The sequence below is a fragment of the Pseudocercospora fijiensis genome (assembly GCF_000340215.1).
Source record: "Pseudocercospora fijiensis CIRAD86 unplaced genomic scaffold MYCFIscaffold_1, whole genome shotgun sequence".
Classification (NCBI taxonomy): domain Eukaryota; kingdom Fungi; phylum Ascomycota; class Dothideomycetes; order Mycosphaerellales; family Mycosphaerellaceae; genus Pseudocercospora; species Pseudocercospora fijiensis.
The window spans coordinates 3,246,714-3,261,450 of NW_006921532.1; the positions used below are offsets into that span (position 1 = coordinate 3,246,714).

Genomic DNA, 14,737 nt, shown 5'->3' on the forward strand with positions numbered 1-14,737 from the left:
AACCTCAGTAAGCGAGAGCTTGCTATATTACGTAAGTACCTAGAGGAAAACCTAGCTAATAGCCGGATACGGTATAGTAACAGCCCTGCTAGTGCCCCTATCCTGTTCGTACTAAAGAAGGATAGTAGCCTGCGCCTCTATATCGATTATCGTAGGCTTAATGCTGTTACTATCAAAGATCGCTGTCTACTTCCTCTTATCAATAAGACCCTCGATCGCCTTTCTAGTGCCTACTACTACACTACATTAGATATTAAGGACGCCTATTACCGCATTCGTATTCGCAAGGGCGATAAATAGAAGACAGCCTTTCGTACTCGCTATAGCTATTTCGAGTACTTAGTTATACTATTTAGGCTAGCTAATGCCCCTGCTACATTCTAGTCCTATATTAATCGGGCCCTATTAGGCCTATTAGATTACCTCTGTATAGTTTACCTAGATAACATCCTAGTTTACACACACTTACCTAATATTGTAGAACACTAGGCCGCAGTGCGCAAGGTCCTCGACCGCCTACGAGCCTATAGACTGTATTGCAAACCTTCTAAATGCACCTTTGCTGCTAAGGAGGTGTCTTTCCTTAGCTTCCTCGTATTAACTAAGGGTGTTAAGGCTAATCCTAATCGGATCAAAACCATTACTAAATAGCCTGTTCCTACGTTAATTAAGGAACTGTAGTCGTTCCTCGGCTTCGCTAATTTCTATCGTCGCTTTATTAAGGGCTATTTACGGTATATAATGCCCCTAACTAAGCTTACTAAAACTAAGGCCAACCCAACTAGGGAGTTCAAATAGACTAACAGAGCACAAGCCGCTTTTAACGGCCTAAAGTAACGCTTCACTAAAGTCCCCTTATTGCACTATTTCGTGCTAAGTAAGCAGATCCGAATTGAGACTGACGCTTTACAGTTCGCTGTATCGGCTATTATATTATAGCAATCAGATAATAACTATTACTAGTACCCGATTGCCTTCTTTTTACGAAAGATAATCGATATAGAACGTCGATACGAGACCTACGAGTAAGAGCTCTTAGCAATCGTAGAAGCCTTTAAGCATTAGCGCTACTATCTTAATAGTGCTTAGCATACAATTCAGGTCTATATAGACTATAACAACCTACGTAGCATCACTAAGGTTACAAGGGTTATAGGTCGATAGGCTAGATAGGCCGTCTACCTCGCTAGGTTCGATTTTAATATATTATATCGGCTAGGCGTAAGCAACCCTACTAATAGCCTATCGAGGCGACCTAATTACGATAGCGAGACCTAATATATCAATTCTTTGTTTCTAACCCTATAGCATAAGATTGCTATAGCCCGTATTATTAATAAGCAAGCGTAGGATAAGCGGACTTCCGGACCCCGCGGCGGCAACAAATACTATAGCGGAGTTGTCGTTCTTCTAGTGCACGTTAGAAAGGACGTAGATCGCTCGAGCTATAATAACTCGATTGAAGATATTGCTATCTACAGTAATAGCCTATATAGCGATAGCACTGCAGAAGAGGTTGTAGTAGTTCCGGCTGCTAGTGCTATTAGATGCATATAATGCGTACCTCGTTCGATAGCGAGGGTGCTATTAAATAACCTTATAAATAGGGATAGTCAATCGTTTATAGATAAGCTATTGCGTGCTTAGTAGAGGGACGCCTTTGCTATCGAGCGCATTAATAAGCTTGTAAGTAGACGGGCGACTCGATCTAGTAAGAGTAACAACTAGTCGATCGACGACAAAGGTTACTTAAAGTTCAAGGGTAGATATTATATCCCCGCTAAACAATCGATTAGATAAGAGCTTTTAAAGAGGCACTATAATAGTAAACTCGCTAGTTACTATAGCACAGAGAGGTCGCACGAGTTACTATCGCGTACATACTACTAGCTAAATAGTAAGCGGCATATAAAGGAGTATGTACAGACCTATACAGTATACTAGCGAGTTAAAGCACCGAAACACTTACTATTCGGCGAGTTGTCTTCGCTCCCTATTCCAAAGAAGCCATTTGCTAAGCTAACAATAGACTTTATTATAGGCCTTCTACCTGCTAGGCGTAGGGGCAGTAAGGACGTATATAATACTATCCTTGTTGTAGTAGATCGATTTACTAAAGGCGCTCGATACATCCCGGCGCGGAAAGACTAGACTGCTATTAATATAGTAGAGGCGCTATAGAGTGACATCTTCTATACCTATTAGGGAACCCCTAAGGGGATAGTCTCCGATAGGGGCTCGATATTCACATCTCACTATTAGAGCGAGATTTGCTTGCAGCTAAGACTAAAGCATCGGCTATTAACAGCCTTCTATCTATAGACTAACGGTCAAACAGAGAGGTAGAATGCTACCCTATAGCAGTACCTGCGCAGTTACATTAACGAGAACCCTAACGACTAGGTCAACCTCCTATAACTAGCTAAATTCGTATATAATAATAGTGTCCACTCATCGACTAAGGTGTTACTATACATAGCTATAATAGGCTAGAACGCTACTATGCTACAAGACCTACTATCGCTCGAGGCCGAGCGCAAGGAAAGGGAAGCGCGTTAAGTACTAGAGACACTAGCGGCGATAGAACGTATCTAGAAGATGCGAGAAATCTACGCTAAGATAGCTAAGAAGCTAATAAAGGCTTAAGAGTATCAAAAGGCCTACTACGATAAGCGCTATACACCGATAACCTTTAAACAAGGCGACATAGTTATGCTTAGCACGAAGAACCTCCGCATTCGTAAGCACCTATTACCTAATAGTAAAACAAGGCCTAAGCTCGCACTAAGATACATTAGCCTATTTCGCATCCGAGAACCGAAGGGTAGTAGCTAGGCCTACTAGTTATAGCTTCTACCCTATTATACTATCTATAATACCTTCTATATATCCCTCCTTAAACTATACTACTAGCGCGAAGGCGATAAAGCGCCTGCTAAGTTAGAAGAAGTCTTAGCTAATAGTAAAGAACTGTGGTCTATAGAACGTATCCTACAGCATCGGACTAGGCAAAGCAAGAAGGAGTACCTATTAAGATAGTAAGGCTATTTACCCGAATAGGACTCGTAGGAAGCTAAAGGTTCCTTTAAGGATATAGCTAAGCTATTAGACGAGTATTAGACTAGCGTAAAGGATAAGAAGAAGGCTAAGAGGCTATAATGTTACTACTAGGGCCTAGGAACAATGCTACCCCCGGGGTGCTATTAGCTAACCAATTAGAGGCAAGCAATTGTTAGCAAAGGACAACAAGACTATACTACGATAACGGACGCGCAACGAGTACTAACGAGCGCACTATCACTGTCAACTAATTGCCTGCTCTTTTAAGGACTCTACCTCTTTACTAACGCGCCCTATAGGTCCCCCTCTTATTCCTTTATTCTATCGAGGCCTTAAAGCCTAGGCGATCTGCGAGGACGGCGTACGCATAAACAGCGATAGTAATAATAACGACGGCGCGGCCGGCGCGGCTATATTAGTAACAGTATTGCGGAGTGTGTTACTGTTTAAGAAAAGAAGGACACAGCTATATTAGTAACGGTATTACCGAGTTGTTGTTAGTTAAAGAAGGAAATCGAAAGCAAGGTAAAGTTGGCGCTAAGACGACTAGCGCCGCTATTATCGACATCACTTACTATTGTTACTACGCCTATAGACACAACCTTACCTGCACTACGAGCCTAAGGTACCTTAATCAAACTTTAATCAAAACTTTAAGGCCAAGTTAAAACTTTAAGCCGCCTAAAAGATTAAGCGACTAATAGACTAACTAAGGGCTAAAACTATAGAGCTAAGCTAGCCGGGGTCGATCTTGCGGACAATAGGTTACTCCTCGATCTTTCCGACCCTTTAAGCGAGGCGAACCTCTACTACTACACTTATAATAGCCTTTACCTATAGAAACTAGAAGAACTAAGTTTTTTAAAAAGATATAATTAGTTAATACTTAAAGGCTGCTAAACCTAACCAATTTGGGCTAGTAAAACTACGATAGTAAATAATAGCCCTTGTAATAATAAGAACAACCCTCGGAAGCGGACAAACCCTCGGAGCGGATATTGCTAGGTCTTTTAAGAGTAGACGCAAAGAACTCGATACGATATCACTTAGAACGGAGGTAGTGCTACAATACCTCGTACGTCTACCTATTGCAGTAGGGAAGACGCGCTCGTATTGTAATTAGTCGAAGGCCTCTAATTCTTGTAGATACATATCACTTTATAGTTTATTATATATAGAGATAGCGCAGTTAGGGTTACACATTGTGTTGTTTGGAGGTAAGGTTTGATATAGTTATATAATTAGGTAGTTGAGTGTTCAATTTAGCGCGGGCTAAGCAGCTTATTAGACTTGCTAAGTCAGCGGCAATAGAGGTCGTAGAACGTAGACAGGCTACGAGGGCGCGGCCTTTAGAAGGGAAGCGTATATTAGAGCCAAAGAGGCTACACGTAATTAGTATGTAATCAGGCCGAGTAAAGCTAGGGTCTTAGTGCCTTAGGCAGGGCTTAGCGCTTAGCGTTAGGCTAACTCTCCTGCCTTCCTCCCTCTCCTCCTAGATCCTTATCGAATACTATACTAATTCACTACTACCCTATCTACCTGCTAATATAACCCTTCTTACATAAAGGCAGTATACGCGGTAGTAAGTTAAGCTCTAAATTAATCGAATTCGATTGTATATTAACTAGGTATTTTAGCCGTTTCGCCCTCGCCGCGCCGCGCGCTCGTCTAGTAGAACAAGTACGACGTCCTCGTCTTAGTAGCGGCGATTCTATATAGTTAGACGCGAAATAGCGCTAGCATTCGGTATAGACTCGCACTCTAGACTCGAATTACGTAAGAAATGCTAATTCTCGCTTAGTCCGGCCCTACTACTCCCTACTATACCGCCGCCGCCGCCGCCGCCGACGATAACGATAAGGATAACAATAAGGATAACAATAACAATAACAATAAGAGATTAGGTAGTTAGGGTGTTAGTCTTAGTCGCTATTGTTTAGTTAGTCTTACGCTTGCTTAATAGTACGCAATTGCGCGTGTCTGCTAGCGCCGCTCTGCCCTTTTAAATATATTATTAATTAATATGCTACTGTTCGCTAGCCTCGCTTTAGTATAAGTATAATAACTTATCCTTTATATTTCTTCCTGTTTCTTCTCTTCTATAGTTATTGCAACATTGCTCGCGATACTATCTGCCCTAATATATATATAAGGTAAGGTATTTAACAATATAGATACATACTATTCTACGAACGATACGGAACAAACGACTCTTTAGATTAATAGGTAACGCGGATAAAGGCGTATAAGGCAGCGTTATATAATATAAGTATTGTCCGAATACTAGTATAAGCCTAAATATTGCTAAACTTGTGTTTAATCTTTTAATGTTTTAATATTTAAATAAGAACACTTAAAACGTTAACAATCTATATTAGTAGCTACAACTATCTGTTTGCGCCTATATTACGCTTAGAATTACCCTAATATCTAATAGAATCTAGATCTTTACCTATAGGGCGATCGACTATTGCCGACCTTACTATCGCTATAATAATAGACCGATCTAAACGGCTTAGTATAGCTTTCTGCCCCCTGCCGTCTAAATATTCTACTATATTGCTACTACTACTACCTTAGCATCTTCGCCGCTTGAAATAATTTATTTAAGAGCGACGACTAAGTACTCCTATCGATATTTGCTCGAGATAGTATATATAAAGGGCACTACTACAAGTTAAACAAACTAACTAATTCTTAGGATTCCCGAAATTCCTAAAATTAGCCTAAAGCCGACCTTCTTTAACTTCGGCGCACTAGGCTATATATTGCCTTCTTCCTTTTAGATAGAGACTCTCCCCGTAGCAATTATCGTCTAAATTAAATATCGAGTTACTGTTGAGCTGTAATTTGACAGATATTAGCAGAACTTGTTAGAGGAGCTGTCTCAAGGAGGTTGTGTATCCGAAATGCAATCGATCGGGTTTGGCCTTGGTTTTGATAGTCAAGCACCTCAACCTTGATTTGTATGGTTGTACGCTCAACCAGCTGACGTCTACTTAGGATGCTTACAGCAGAGCATGGAGAGTCTCAATCTGTCTCGCAGGCATAGACGAACGTGTCGGTCATAAAAACTTCCAGAGTGTTCTCCCTATCCGAACCTCCGAGATTAGTCTCTTTGTGTTCAATACAAGAAGGTATACACAGCCAGCACATCGCAAAGTCGAAATTGGTAGACTTCACAACTGGCAATGTGACCTACGCGTCACCAAGCGTGCGTTGATCGGCCGCACCTTCCTTGCCCTCGGTCGATGATAAGAACTGTCTGTCATGTGGACAATAGACTCTGCATTTCCATGTCGGCGCCTCTTTACTGCTCTGGCAATAACCACGCCTTGGGCATAGCAATATTGAGAGGTGGCTCAGGCTTGTGGTAAACTTATTGCCCATGGTAGATCGACAAGAGTGCGGCACCAGTACGACGCAAGCATCCTTGGAGAAGTTGTCATAGCGTGCTGCAAAAACTTGCATTCATGTTGCTCAGAAGATGCCGAACCACTTCTTCTGGACGGGCTGCGCCTTTCCATCGAAATCGACATAAGTCTCAGCAGCCATCTTGGGTTTGCTCGCGATACTTTCAATCGTTGCCTCTCCAGCATGTTGTGGTTCAGCCTGCGGGCTGCTACCAACCAATTCTGGGTCTTTAGATTGCTCATCCGACTTCGCCATCCAACCACCGAATATGCCTTCTTGTTGGTCCAGCCCATGCGCTTTTCTGTAGGCAGAACGCTTCTTAACATCATCGACCTTTTGTTTCCTCTTCTCTGCAGTTTGGGCACTGACATAGGCCACGTGAAGATCGTAGACTTCAATCCATCTCCCGATGAACGAGAAAGGGTGCGCAAAGAACATGCTGTTCGGAGGCAGCATATCTTTATAAGGAGTATCGTGTAGGAAATCGGTCAGCCATATTCCTACGACAAGCGACACCAGAATGGACTGGAGAATAACATTAGCACGTGCACGCATTGCACACGTTGGAATAAATGTCGCATCACCTACCAGCGATATCCACAAGTGGATGTTCCTGTTAGTGAGGAACCAGTGCATAAACGTGCCCTCAGGCGGCATCATGTGTGGGTATCGCTTGGTTTTTTGTGCCTGAGTGAGCTCTGGACCGTAGGTATATCTCGTCTTCTGGCGCAGTCTCGACGGATGCGATGGCGGCCGAAACCTGTCTGGCTTCTCCAGCACTCGTGGTTTGGGCGGCGCAGGTCGTTCGGTGGATGCATATCGAGATGGATGAGCCAGCAGAGGCCTTCTCCTCAGCAATTGCAGGTGACGCGCATGGTATTGAAGGCTGGCGCGAGGGAGCACCATTCCCATTCCCATTCCCAGTCTCATTGCCGACCCCGATCCCGGCCTGAGCGATGCCATCTCGATGTGTCCGGCCACAAGACACGCTCCTTCCTAGATCTTTCACTTGCACGGTGCGTCGGCGCCGTCGGGAAAGACCCTGCTGCGCGAGTGCCTCAGGCTTTGCTGGGTTTAAAGTTCGCGCCCCACACTGTAAACAAATGGGCCCGGCGTGGACTTTCCTCGCACTCCTTGACCAGCTCCCAAGGCACCCAACACTGCACCAGCAACAGGCAGACGCATACACACCGCATCAACGACCTCGAGTCAACTCCCAGCGTGCACACCTATACCCTCACCAAACCAACACCCCCGCAATACCGCCAAAATTCCCGGAATGCGCGAGATCGTAAGTCTCCAAGCCCACACCGCCCCTGATCCCATCACCAGGCGCGGCACGCGTCGACGGCGGCGACAGAGAGGCGACAACGAGCTGACTGCAGTGTGATACAGGTTCATCTCCAAACCGGCCAGTGTGTATGTATCGGCCGCGTCTCCTGCTGCCTGCAGACCGGGCATTGACCGCGCGAACAGGGCAACCAAATAGGTGCTGCATTCTGGCAGACCATCTCCGGCGAACATGGCCTCGACGGCGCTGGCGTGTACGTCGACACAGCAAGAGCAGCTTCTGAGCACGACTGACCACAACGCAGGTACAATGGCACGTCTGATCTCCAGCTCGAGCGCATGAACGTCTACTTCAACGAGGTATGCTCCCAAGTCCCTTGAAGTGCCAAGGCTTTCGAACTAACGCGACGGTGTAGGCCTCTGGCAACAAGTATGTCCCACGTGCCGTCCTCGTCGATCTCGAGCCAGGTACCATGGATGCCGTCCGTGCTGGTCCATTCGGTCAGCTCTTCCGCCCAGACAACTTCGTCTTTGGCCAGTCCGGTGCTGGTAACAACTGGGCAAAGGGTCACTACACTGAGGGTGCCGAGCTCGTTGACCAGGTTCTCGATGTCGTCCGCCGCGAGGCTGAGGGCTGCGACTGCCTTCAAGGTTTCCAGATCACCCACTCCCTCGGGGGTGGTACCGGTGCTGGTATGGGTACGCTTTTGATCTCCAAGATCCGCGAGGAGTTCCCAGACAGAATGATGGCCACCTTCTCCGTCATGCCATCGCCAAAGGTCTCCGACACCGTTGTCGAGCCATACAACGCCACCCTCTCCGTCCACCAGCTGGTTGAGAACTCTGACGAGACCTTCTGTATCGACAACGAGGCTCTCTACGACATCTGCATGCGCACCCTCAAGCTCAACAACCCAAGCTACGGTGACCTCAACCACCTCGTCTCCGCTGTCATGTCTGGCGTGACCACTTGCCTGCGTTTCCCAGGTCAGCTCAACAGCGATCTCCGCAAGCTTGCCGTCAACATGGTGCCATTCCCACGTCTCCACTTCTTCATGGTCGGTTTCGCACCACTTACCAGCCGCGGCGCCTACTCCTTCCGCGCCGTCACCGTGCCGGAGCTCACTCAGCAGATCTTCGACCCAAAGAACATGATGGCTGCTAGCGACTTCCGCAACGGACGCTACCTCACTTGTTCGGCTATCTACCGTGGCAAGGTCTCGATGAAGGAGGTCGAGGATCAGATCAGGAACGTGCAGAACAAGAACACTGCCTACTTCGTTGAGTGGATTCCGAACAACGTCCAGACCGCTCTCTGCTCTATCCCACCACGCGGTCTCAAGATGTCCTCCACCTTCGTCGGCAACAGCACCTCCATCCAGGAGCTGTTCAAGCGTGTCGGTGACCAGTTCACTGCCATGTTCCGTCGCAAGGCTTTCTTGCACTGGTACACCGGCGAGGGTATGGACGAGATGGAGTTCACTGAGGCAGAGTCGAACATGAACGACCTTGTCTCTGAGTACCAGCAATACCAGGAAGCTTCAGTCTCTGAGGGCGAGGAGGAGTACGACGAAGAGGCGCCGCTGGAAGCCGATGAGTAGAAGTCTCGAAAGCCAGCGAGCAATGGGCAGAAGGGTTCCCCATCTACTCCCCAGACCATGGACACAGCCCCTGATACTCTACCTCCCAGCTATGAAGACGTGACGTCTGACCCGGCAGCTCCACACCGCTCCCAGAACCAGGAGAGCGCCTATCGCAGAGAGACGAGAAACAGCAGTGGTCAGCGGTCTCTTTTTCCTGTCAACGAGTAGATTGTGGTCCCCTAGCTCGGTTTTTGGCAGCTATGGTGGCCGAGTATGATCAAGGATATTGAGCGTTCCTAATTGTTTCTGCTTTTTTGCACGACAACCCCACACGAATAGCTTTAGCAGAGATGTCTGTAGCGACATCTGCAAGGCACAGTTATGAATACGTCCTGCCCGTGCACAATGTCTTCACTTCCATGCGTTGCCAGCGACCTCGGACAGATCAAGATCGGAATCCATCGATCGCCATTCTCACTACACTCCTTCGATCACCTAGCTACACTTCTTTTCTATAAATTGCGCTCATGATACGCGCCCGAAAAAAAGCTCTTCTTGTAGTTCTCAGATTTAACGGAAGCCACTTTGAACAGCATGAGCAAGCCAAAATGAAGCCCTTAGGCCAGAAAGCTTTGTAAAGGTACCTTAGCGGGGTCCGGGCTCTCCTCTAACCGCAGTTTAATCGTAAAAGCGCGGTTGCTCAGTCTAAATAGTACAATAGCAACGACCGCAGAAATGCAGTTGTCTTGAGTGAATTATTAGATCTTATAGACTATAGATATCTAGCTATAGATGTAAAATCTGAACAGTTAAAGCACGTAAACGGTTAAGATAAAGCGAACCGTTAGGACCAATTAGCGGCTGCTAAGAGTCAGCTGTTTATTAGCAGTTAGCGGTATATAGGTGTTAGCGGTATGTAGGTGATAGCGGTTTAATTATCTATATAGGTATACTATTCTATACTGTCTATTGCGCTGCCGCTGTCTACCGCTCTGCCGCTGTCTACCGCTCTACCGCTGTCTACCGCTCTGCCGCTATCTACCGCTCTGCCGCTATCTACCGCTCTGCCGCTATCTACCGCTCTGCCGCTGTCTACCGCTCTGCTGCTATCTACCGCTCAAAGAAACTAAACATCCTAATCTATATAAAGCACCCTATTACTAGTCCTTATATCCTAAGCCTTGCCTATCGTTATAAGTAGTAGCTGCGTCGCATTAGTTACGACTAGCACTATCTAGATCTTATTGCTACTAATACTGTTTACTCTAACCGTAATCTCCTTATTGCTAAGCTTATAGACTAGTAGCTTAAGGAGTGGATCATCTCGGAGTATTTCCTTCGTAGTTATTGTAAGGCGTACGAATAGCGAGAGGCTACGGATAGTACGGTGCGTAAAGATTTAATTAATCCGGCCGATATTAGTTGTACTACGATATTAGACGAAGTCGCTACGGCGGAAGACTATACGGCGCTAGGTTAGCTTATCGTCGAATGCGAAGCGCTTGTACTAGTAGATCGTATCCTACGGAGTAGTTAGTATATAAATATTGAAGCTAGGATAATACTAACCTTGTTTATCGGAGTGTAGTTCTCGCGGTTGTAGTCGTATCGGTATGCGTTAATTAGAGGCTCTCGATAGCCGCTAAGTGCATTATTCTTAACTAGTAGAAGCAGGAATTCCTTACAGTAGTATTCGAGAAGGCGCTCGCTAGTTATAATACCGAGGTAATCGTTGTCGCTAAGGATTGTCTCGGTACTATTAAGCATAGTCTAGTTATCTATATCGCTATTAAATCGACGCTGCTCGGACCTAGGTAACACACTCTTAAAGAGTTGTAGGTTCTAATCGTATAGGTCTTTTAGCTGCTTTATTAGTATAGGATGATCGGATACGTAAGCACCCTATAGTAGCAAACGTACCGTTATATTCAAGCCCTACCGCTAAAGGAGGTTACGCTTAGGGTTAATATAGTTAGTTATATAGATTTGCTGCTTTATCTCCTTATACTTGGCTTCGCTAGCAAGGACATTGCAATTCGCGGCTAAGGCGTATTTAGCGATAGTAACGTTGTAGTGCTAGCCAATATAGACATTTAGCCGCTTTGCTATACTACGATATTTAGCGGCACCCTTCGTATCCTTCGCCTGCTAATTATTAGCAACTTAGCTTACTACACTTATACTGCGGCGATCGCGGGTCCGTAGATTCTTAGTATTAGCGATAGCGCTACATTCTATCAGTTCCTAGAAAACCTACCGTATAGCAATTATCTTAGCTATATAGTTCTTCCGTTGTTCAGTCGTCGTCTTTTAGGACATAAGGTTTACATTTAAACGTACTAATGCCGAGAAGCTACGGACGAGTACGGCAGAGACTAGGATTTCATCGAATTCTAATAAGACTAGTAGCTGCCGGGCTTAGTACTATCGCTAGATGTAACTAAAGAGGTTGCTAATCGCAGTGCCGCCCTTACGTACCATTTTATATATAGCTTTAGCAAATTATAGCTCGATAAGCTCGTCCTATAGCTAAGTACGTAGCAATACTAGTATAAGGACTAACTAGCAAGCGTGCTCGGATAGGCTGTATTTAAGCAGATAATATAGCGGTAACTGAAGCCGATTCTATCTAGGTAGCATAGGAAAAGTACGTAGCTCCTTACTATATACTAGTTAAGCTGTATTTGTTAAGATCTTACTAAGTAGGAGAGTGTGTATTATGTAGCTTATACCCTTGAATTCCGAGTGCGCTAGATCAGATAGACGTAAAAGGATAATATCTATCGCTAGCGATATCTTTTGCAGTGCTATAGAGTCTAGCAGCATGCCGTACTGCTTACTAAACTAGGTACGGGCTAATTGCCCGGCGATGCTGTCTATATATTAGCGAATGCGCTCGTTTTCATAATAATACCGTAGATCGGAGACCGAGACCGTTAAGTTGCCTCTATCCTTAGCAGTCGTATAGCAGTACCGATAGGAAATAGTAGATATAGGTCCGAGCATGCCGGAATTCTCTTACTATTAAGGCATATCGCTAATGTATGCTATAACAAAAGCTGAGATTGTAGCCTCTATGCTATCTAGTAGGCTAAGCTGTACACTACGATCTAGTGCTTGCAATACTAGTGCGAAGGCATCGACTATATCGTCTATATTGCTACCGTAAGGTCCAAGAGTGAAAGGAATAATATTAGAGGTACGGTTACGCTCCTATATCGACAGTCTAGCTATAATAATATAGAAACCTATTAGCGATCGATGCATATTCCAATAGAGGCCGAATCTATTAATAAACATGAGATATAGTAAGGAGATAACCTTACTTAGCTTAATATAGGTATCGATAAGGTGCTAGCGGCTATAAGTTATAATCTCTAACTCGCTACGAATAGGGTGTGTTTAGTGAATTGGAAGTATTCGACTATCCTTAAGAATAACGCGTCTAACAATATATACGTACGTACCCTAAGGTAGCAAGTCCTCGGCATTGACCTTGCTTTAGTATAGGTAGTGCACTGCGACAGTGCTATTGCTAGGCCGCACCTAGGATTCTAAGACGTAGTAACTAAAGACCTCGGTGTCGATTAGAAACAGCTCGTTCTGCTCCGGGTCTTGAATCTTAAGCTTCGTAGCCGCAGGCAGCTATTGGAATTTGTAGAGGCGCTATACCTATACAACAGTCGACCCCTTCGCACTAGTATAATTACGCTCGGTTCGGTTATCGAGCCAAATAGCTAAGACGCGGCCGATATGACTCTAATTAGTAGTATTAGCGGTATAGCAATTAGTATCGTTATAACGGAACTAAACGAAATCTAATAGAAAGATTAGTCCGCCTAGCTTGCCGATAAACTGCTTCTAATTAACCGAAGGTACTAGCATTAGGGCATTAGTCTTTACTGTCTTAGCACTACGCTTCCTAGTCGGTAGTATATAGTTTAGCGCTTTGCTACGAGCTAGACTAGGTATATAGGACGTAGAAGCTATAGGTATACTCGGATTAGCTAGATACGTAGCGAAGGCACTAGAAGTTGTTCGAATCGAGCTCGCCTATGCCCGAGACTAGCTAAGTTCGTTTAGTAAGTCTACGAGGAGGGCGAGACTACTATATATTTAAATGTCGGAGGCTAAGATCCGCGTAAACAGCTATTGTAGATTAAAGAAGTAGAGCGGCTCGGAGACCTTCGCTTCTTTTCCTAGTGCAGATAGTAGCTTCTTCTACTCGAGGGCGACCTCTTAAAAGCGCAATTCGAGGAGAGGAAGGACTAACTTAAGATACAACTTAATAGTGTCGACTAAGCGCGGAAGATCTGCTATCTAAATACTATCCGTAATCAGTGTAGCAAAGATCTAGAACAGCGACTAATAGTCGGCCTTTAAAATACCTATATCTTAGAGCTAAAGACTAAAGGCGAGTTCGAGGGACTTGATTACTACAACCTTGTAGCCCTTTTTCTAGTCTAGGACTCGAGACTAGTCGTAGAACTAAGCTGGCTCTAGCGGCGGCAACATAAAGCTAGCCGGTTGTTAAGTCTGAGTAGGTGCTTAGGCTTTATCTTCCTCGATATACTCCTAACTAGGTATAGCAGTCGCTTGCTACACTTCGAGGGGCTCGTCTTCTTCTTCGCCCTTAATCTAGTAGTTAGCTGTTTCGATAACCTCCTTAGCAGTTAGCATATTATAGCTACTAGTGTCTTTAGTCTATATAGTCGCTAGGTCGAGACTTAGTAGTTCAAATATTATACGACGCATAGGCTTAGCTTTATTAAACTGTACACCGAGGCCGTCGTTAGGCTGCTCGATGCTCTAAGTAACATCCTCTATATTAGGAAGGTCTACGGCTTTAGCTTCCTTATTATCCTTATCTTCCTCGTTACGCGAGCGCTTCGTACCGGATACTAGAGTAGGTGCTAATGCCGAAGGAACAGCCGTGTCGCCTTAAGTAGCTGTGTCGGCTTAAGCACTCGTATCGCCTTAGTTGTTTAGCGCAGCTAGTCGGTTAGTACTGCGACGTAGAGCGCCTAGTAGTATAAATAAGTATCGGTGCATCTTAGGTATATGTCGAATATCGTATAGGGTGTGTATATATATGTGTATATCGAATAGTATAGAGGTAGAGGTGGAGGTAGAGGTATCTAGTTGAATTTGTTTGCTACGGAAGGCAGTCGCGTATAAAGGAAGTCGCTAACGCGTTACGTATATGCAAGTCTAGTATATAAATGTAGACGCGTTTAACGCGTATGTACGGCTTCACTAGTACTACTCGATCTTTCGCGTACTATAGGGTTGTTAGTAGATATTAATATTATCAATTTATTATAGTTTTATATATAAAAAAATGCTAAAAAAATTAAGCGCATACAGCGCATATAGCAATAGCAACAGCA

At 44.9% G+C, this 14,737-nt stretch overlaps 3 protein-coding genes across 3 annotated transcripts; 1 reads left to right on the forward strand and 2 right to left on the reverse strand.

Moving 5' to 3' along the window:
• Positions 1 to 6,540: 6,540 nt before the first annotated feature.
• On the reverse strand, positions 6,541 to 7,296 carry MYCFIDRAFT_121280 (uncharacterized protein; the record flags this gene model as incomplete). Its single annotated transcript, XM_007922964.2, has 2 exons — positions 6,541 to 6,999; positions 7,063 to 7,296. Coding segments are annotated over 2 exons (693 nt in total), but the record flags the coding sequence as incomplete, so codon positions are not given.
• A 338-nt stretch (positions 7,297 to 7,634) lies between these two features.
• On the forward strand, positions 7,635 to 9,734 carry MYCFIDRAFT_54941 (tubulin beta chain). The gene is made up of 5 exons (XM_007921924.1): positions 7,635 to 7,765; positions 7,870 to 7,893; positions 7,951 to 8,018; positions 8,070 to 8,124; positions 8,181 to 9,734. Exons 1-5 carry the CDS (start codon positions 7,754 to 7,756, stop codon positions 9,363 to 9,365), a joined length of 1,344 nt encoding a protein of 447 aa, XP_007920115.1. The 5' UTR covers positions 7,635 to 7,753; the 3' UTR covers positions 9,366 to 9,734.
• MYCFIDRAFT_169605 (uncharacterized protein) lies at positions 9,606 to 9,943 on the reverse strand (the record flags this gene model as incomplete). The annotated part of the gene is made up of 3 exons (XM_007922965.1): positions 9,606 to 9,713; positions 9,752 to 9,824; positions 9,882 to 9,943. 3 exons carry the CDS (start codon positions 9,941 to 9,943, stop codon positions 9,606 to 9,608), a joined length of 243 nt encoding a protein of 80 aa, XP_007921156.1.
• Between the last annotated feature and the right edge of the window lie 4,794 nt (positions 9,944 to 14,737).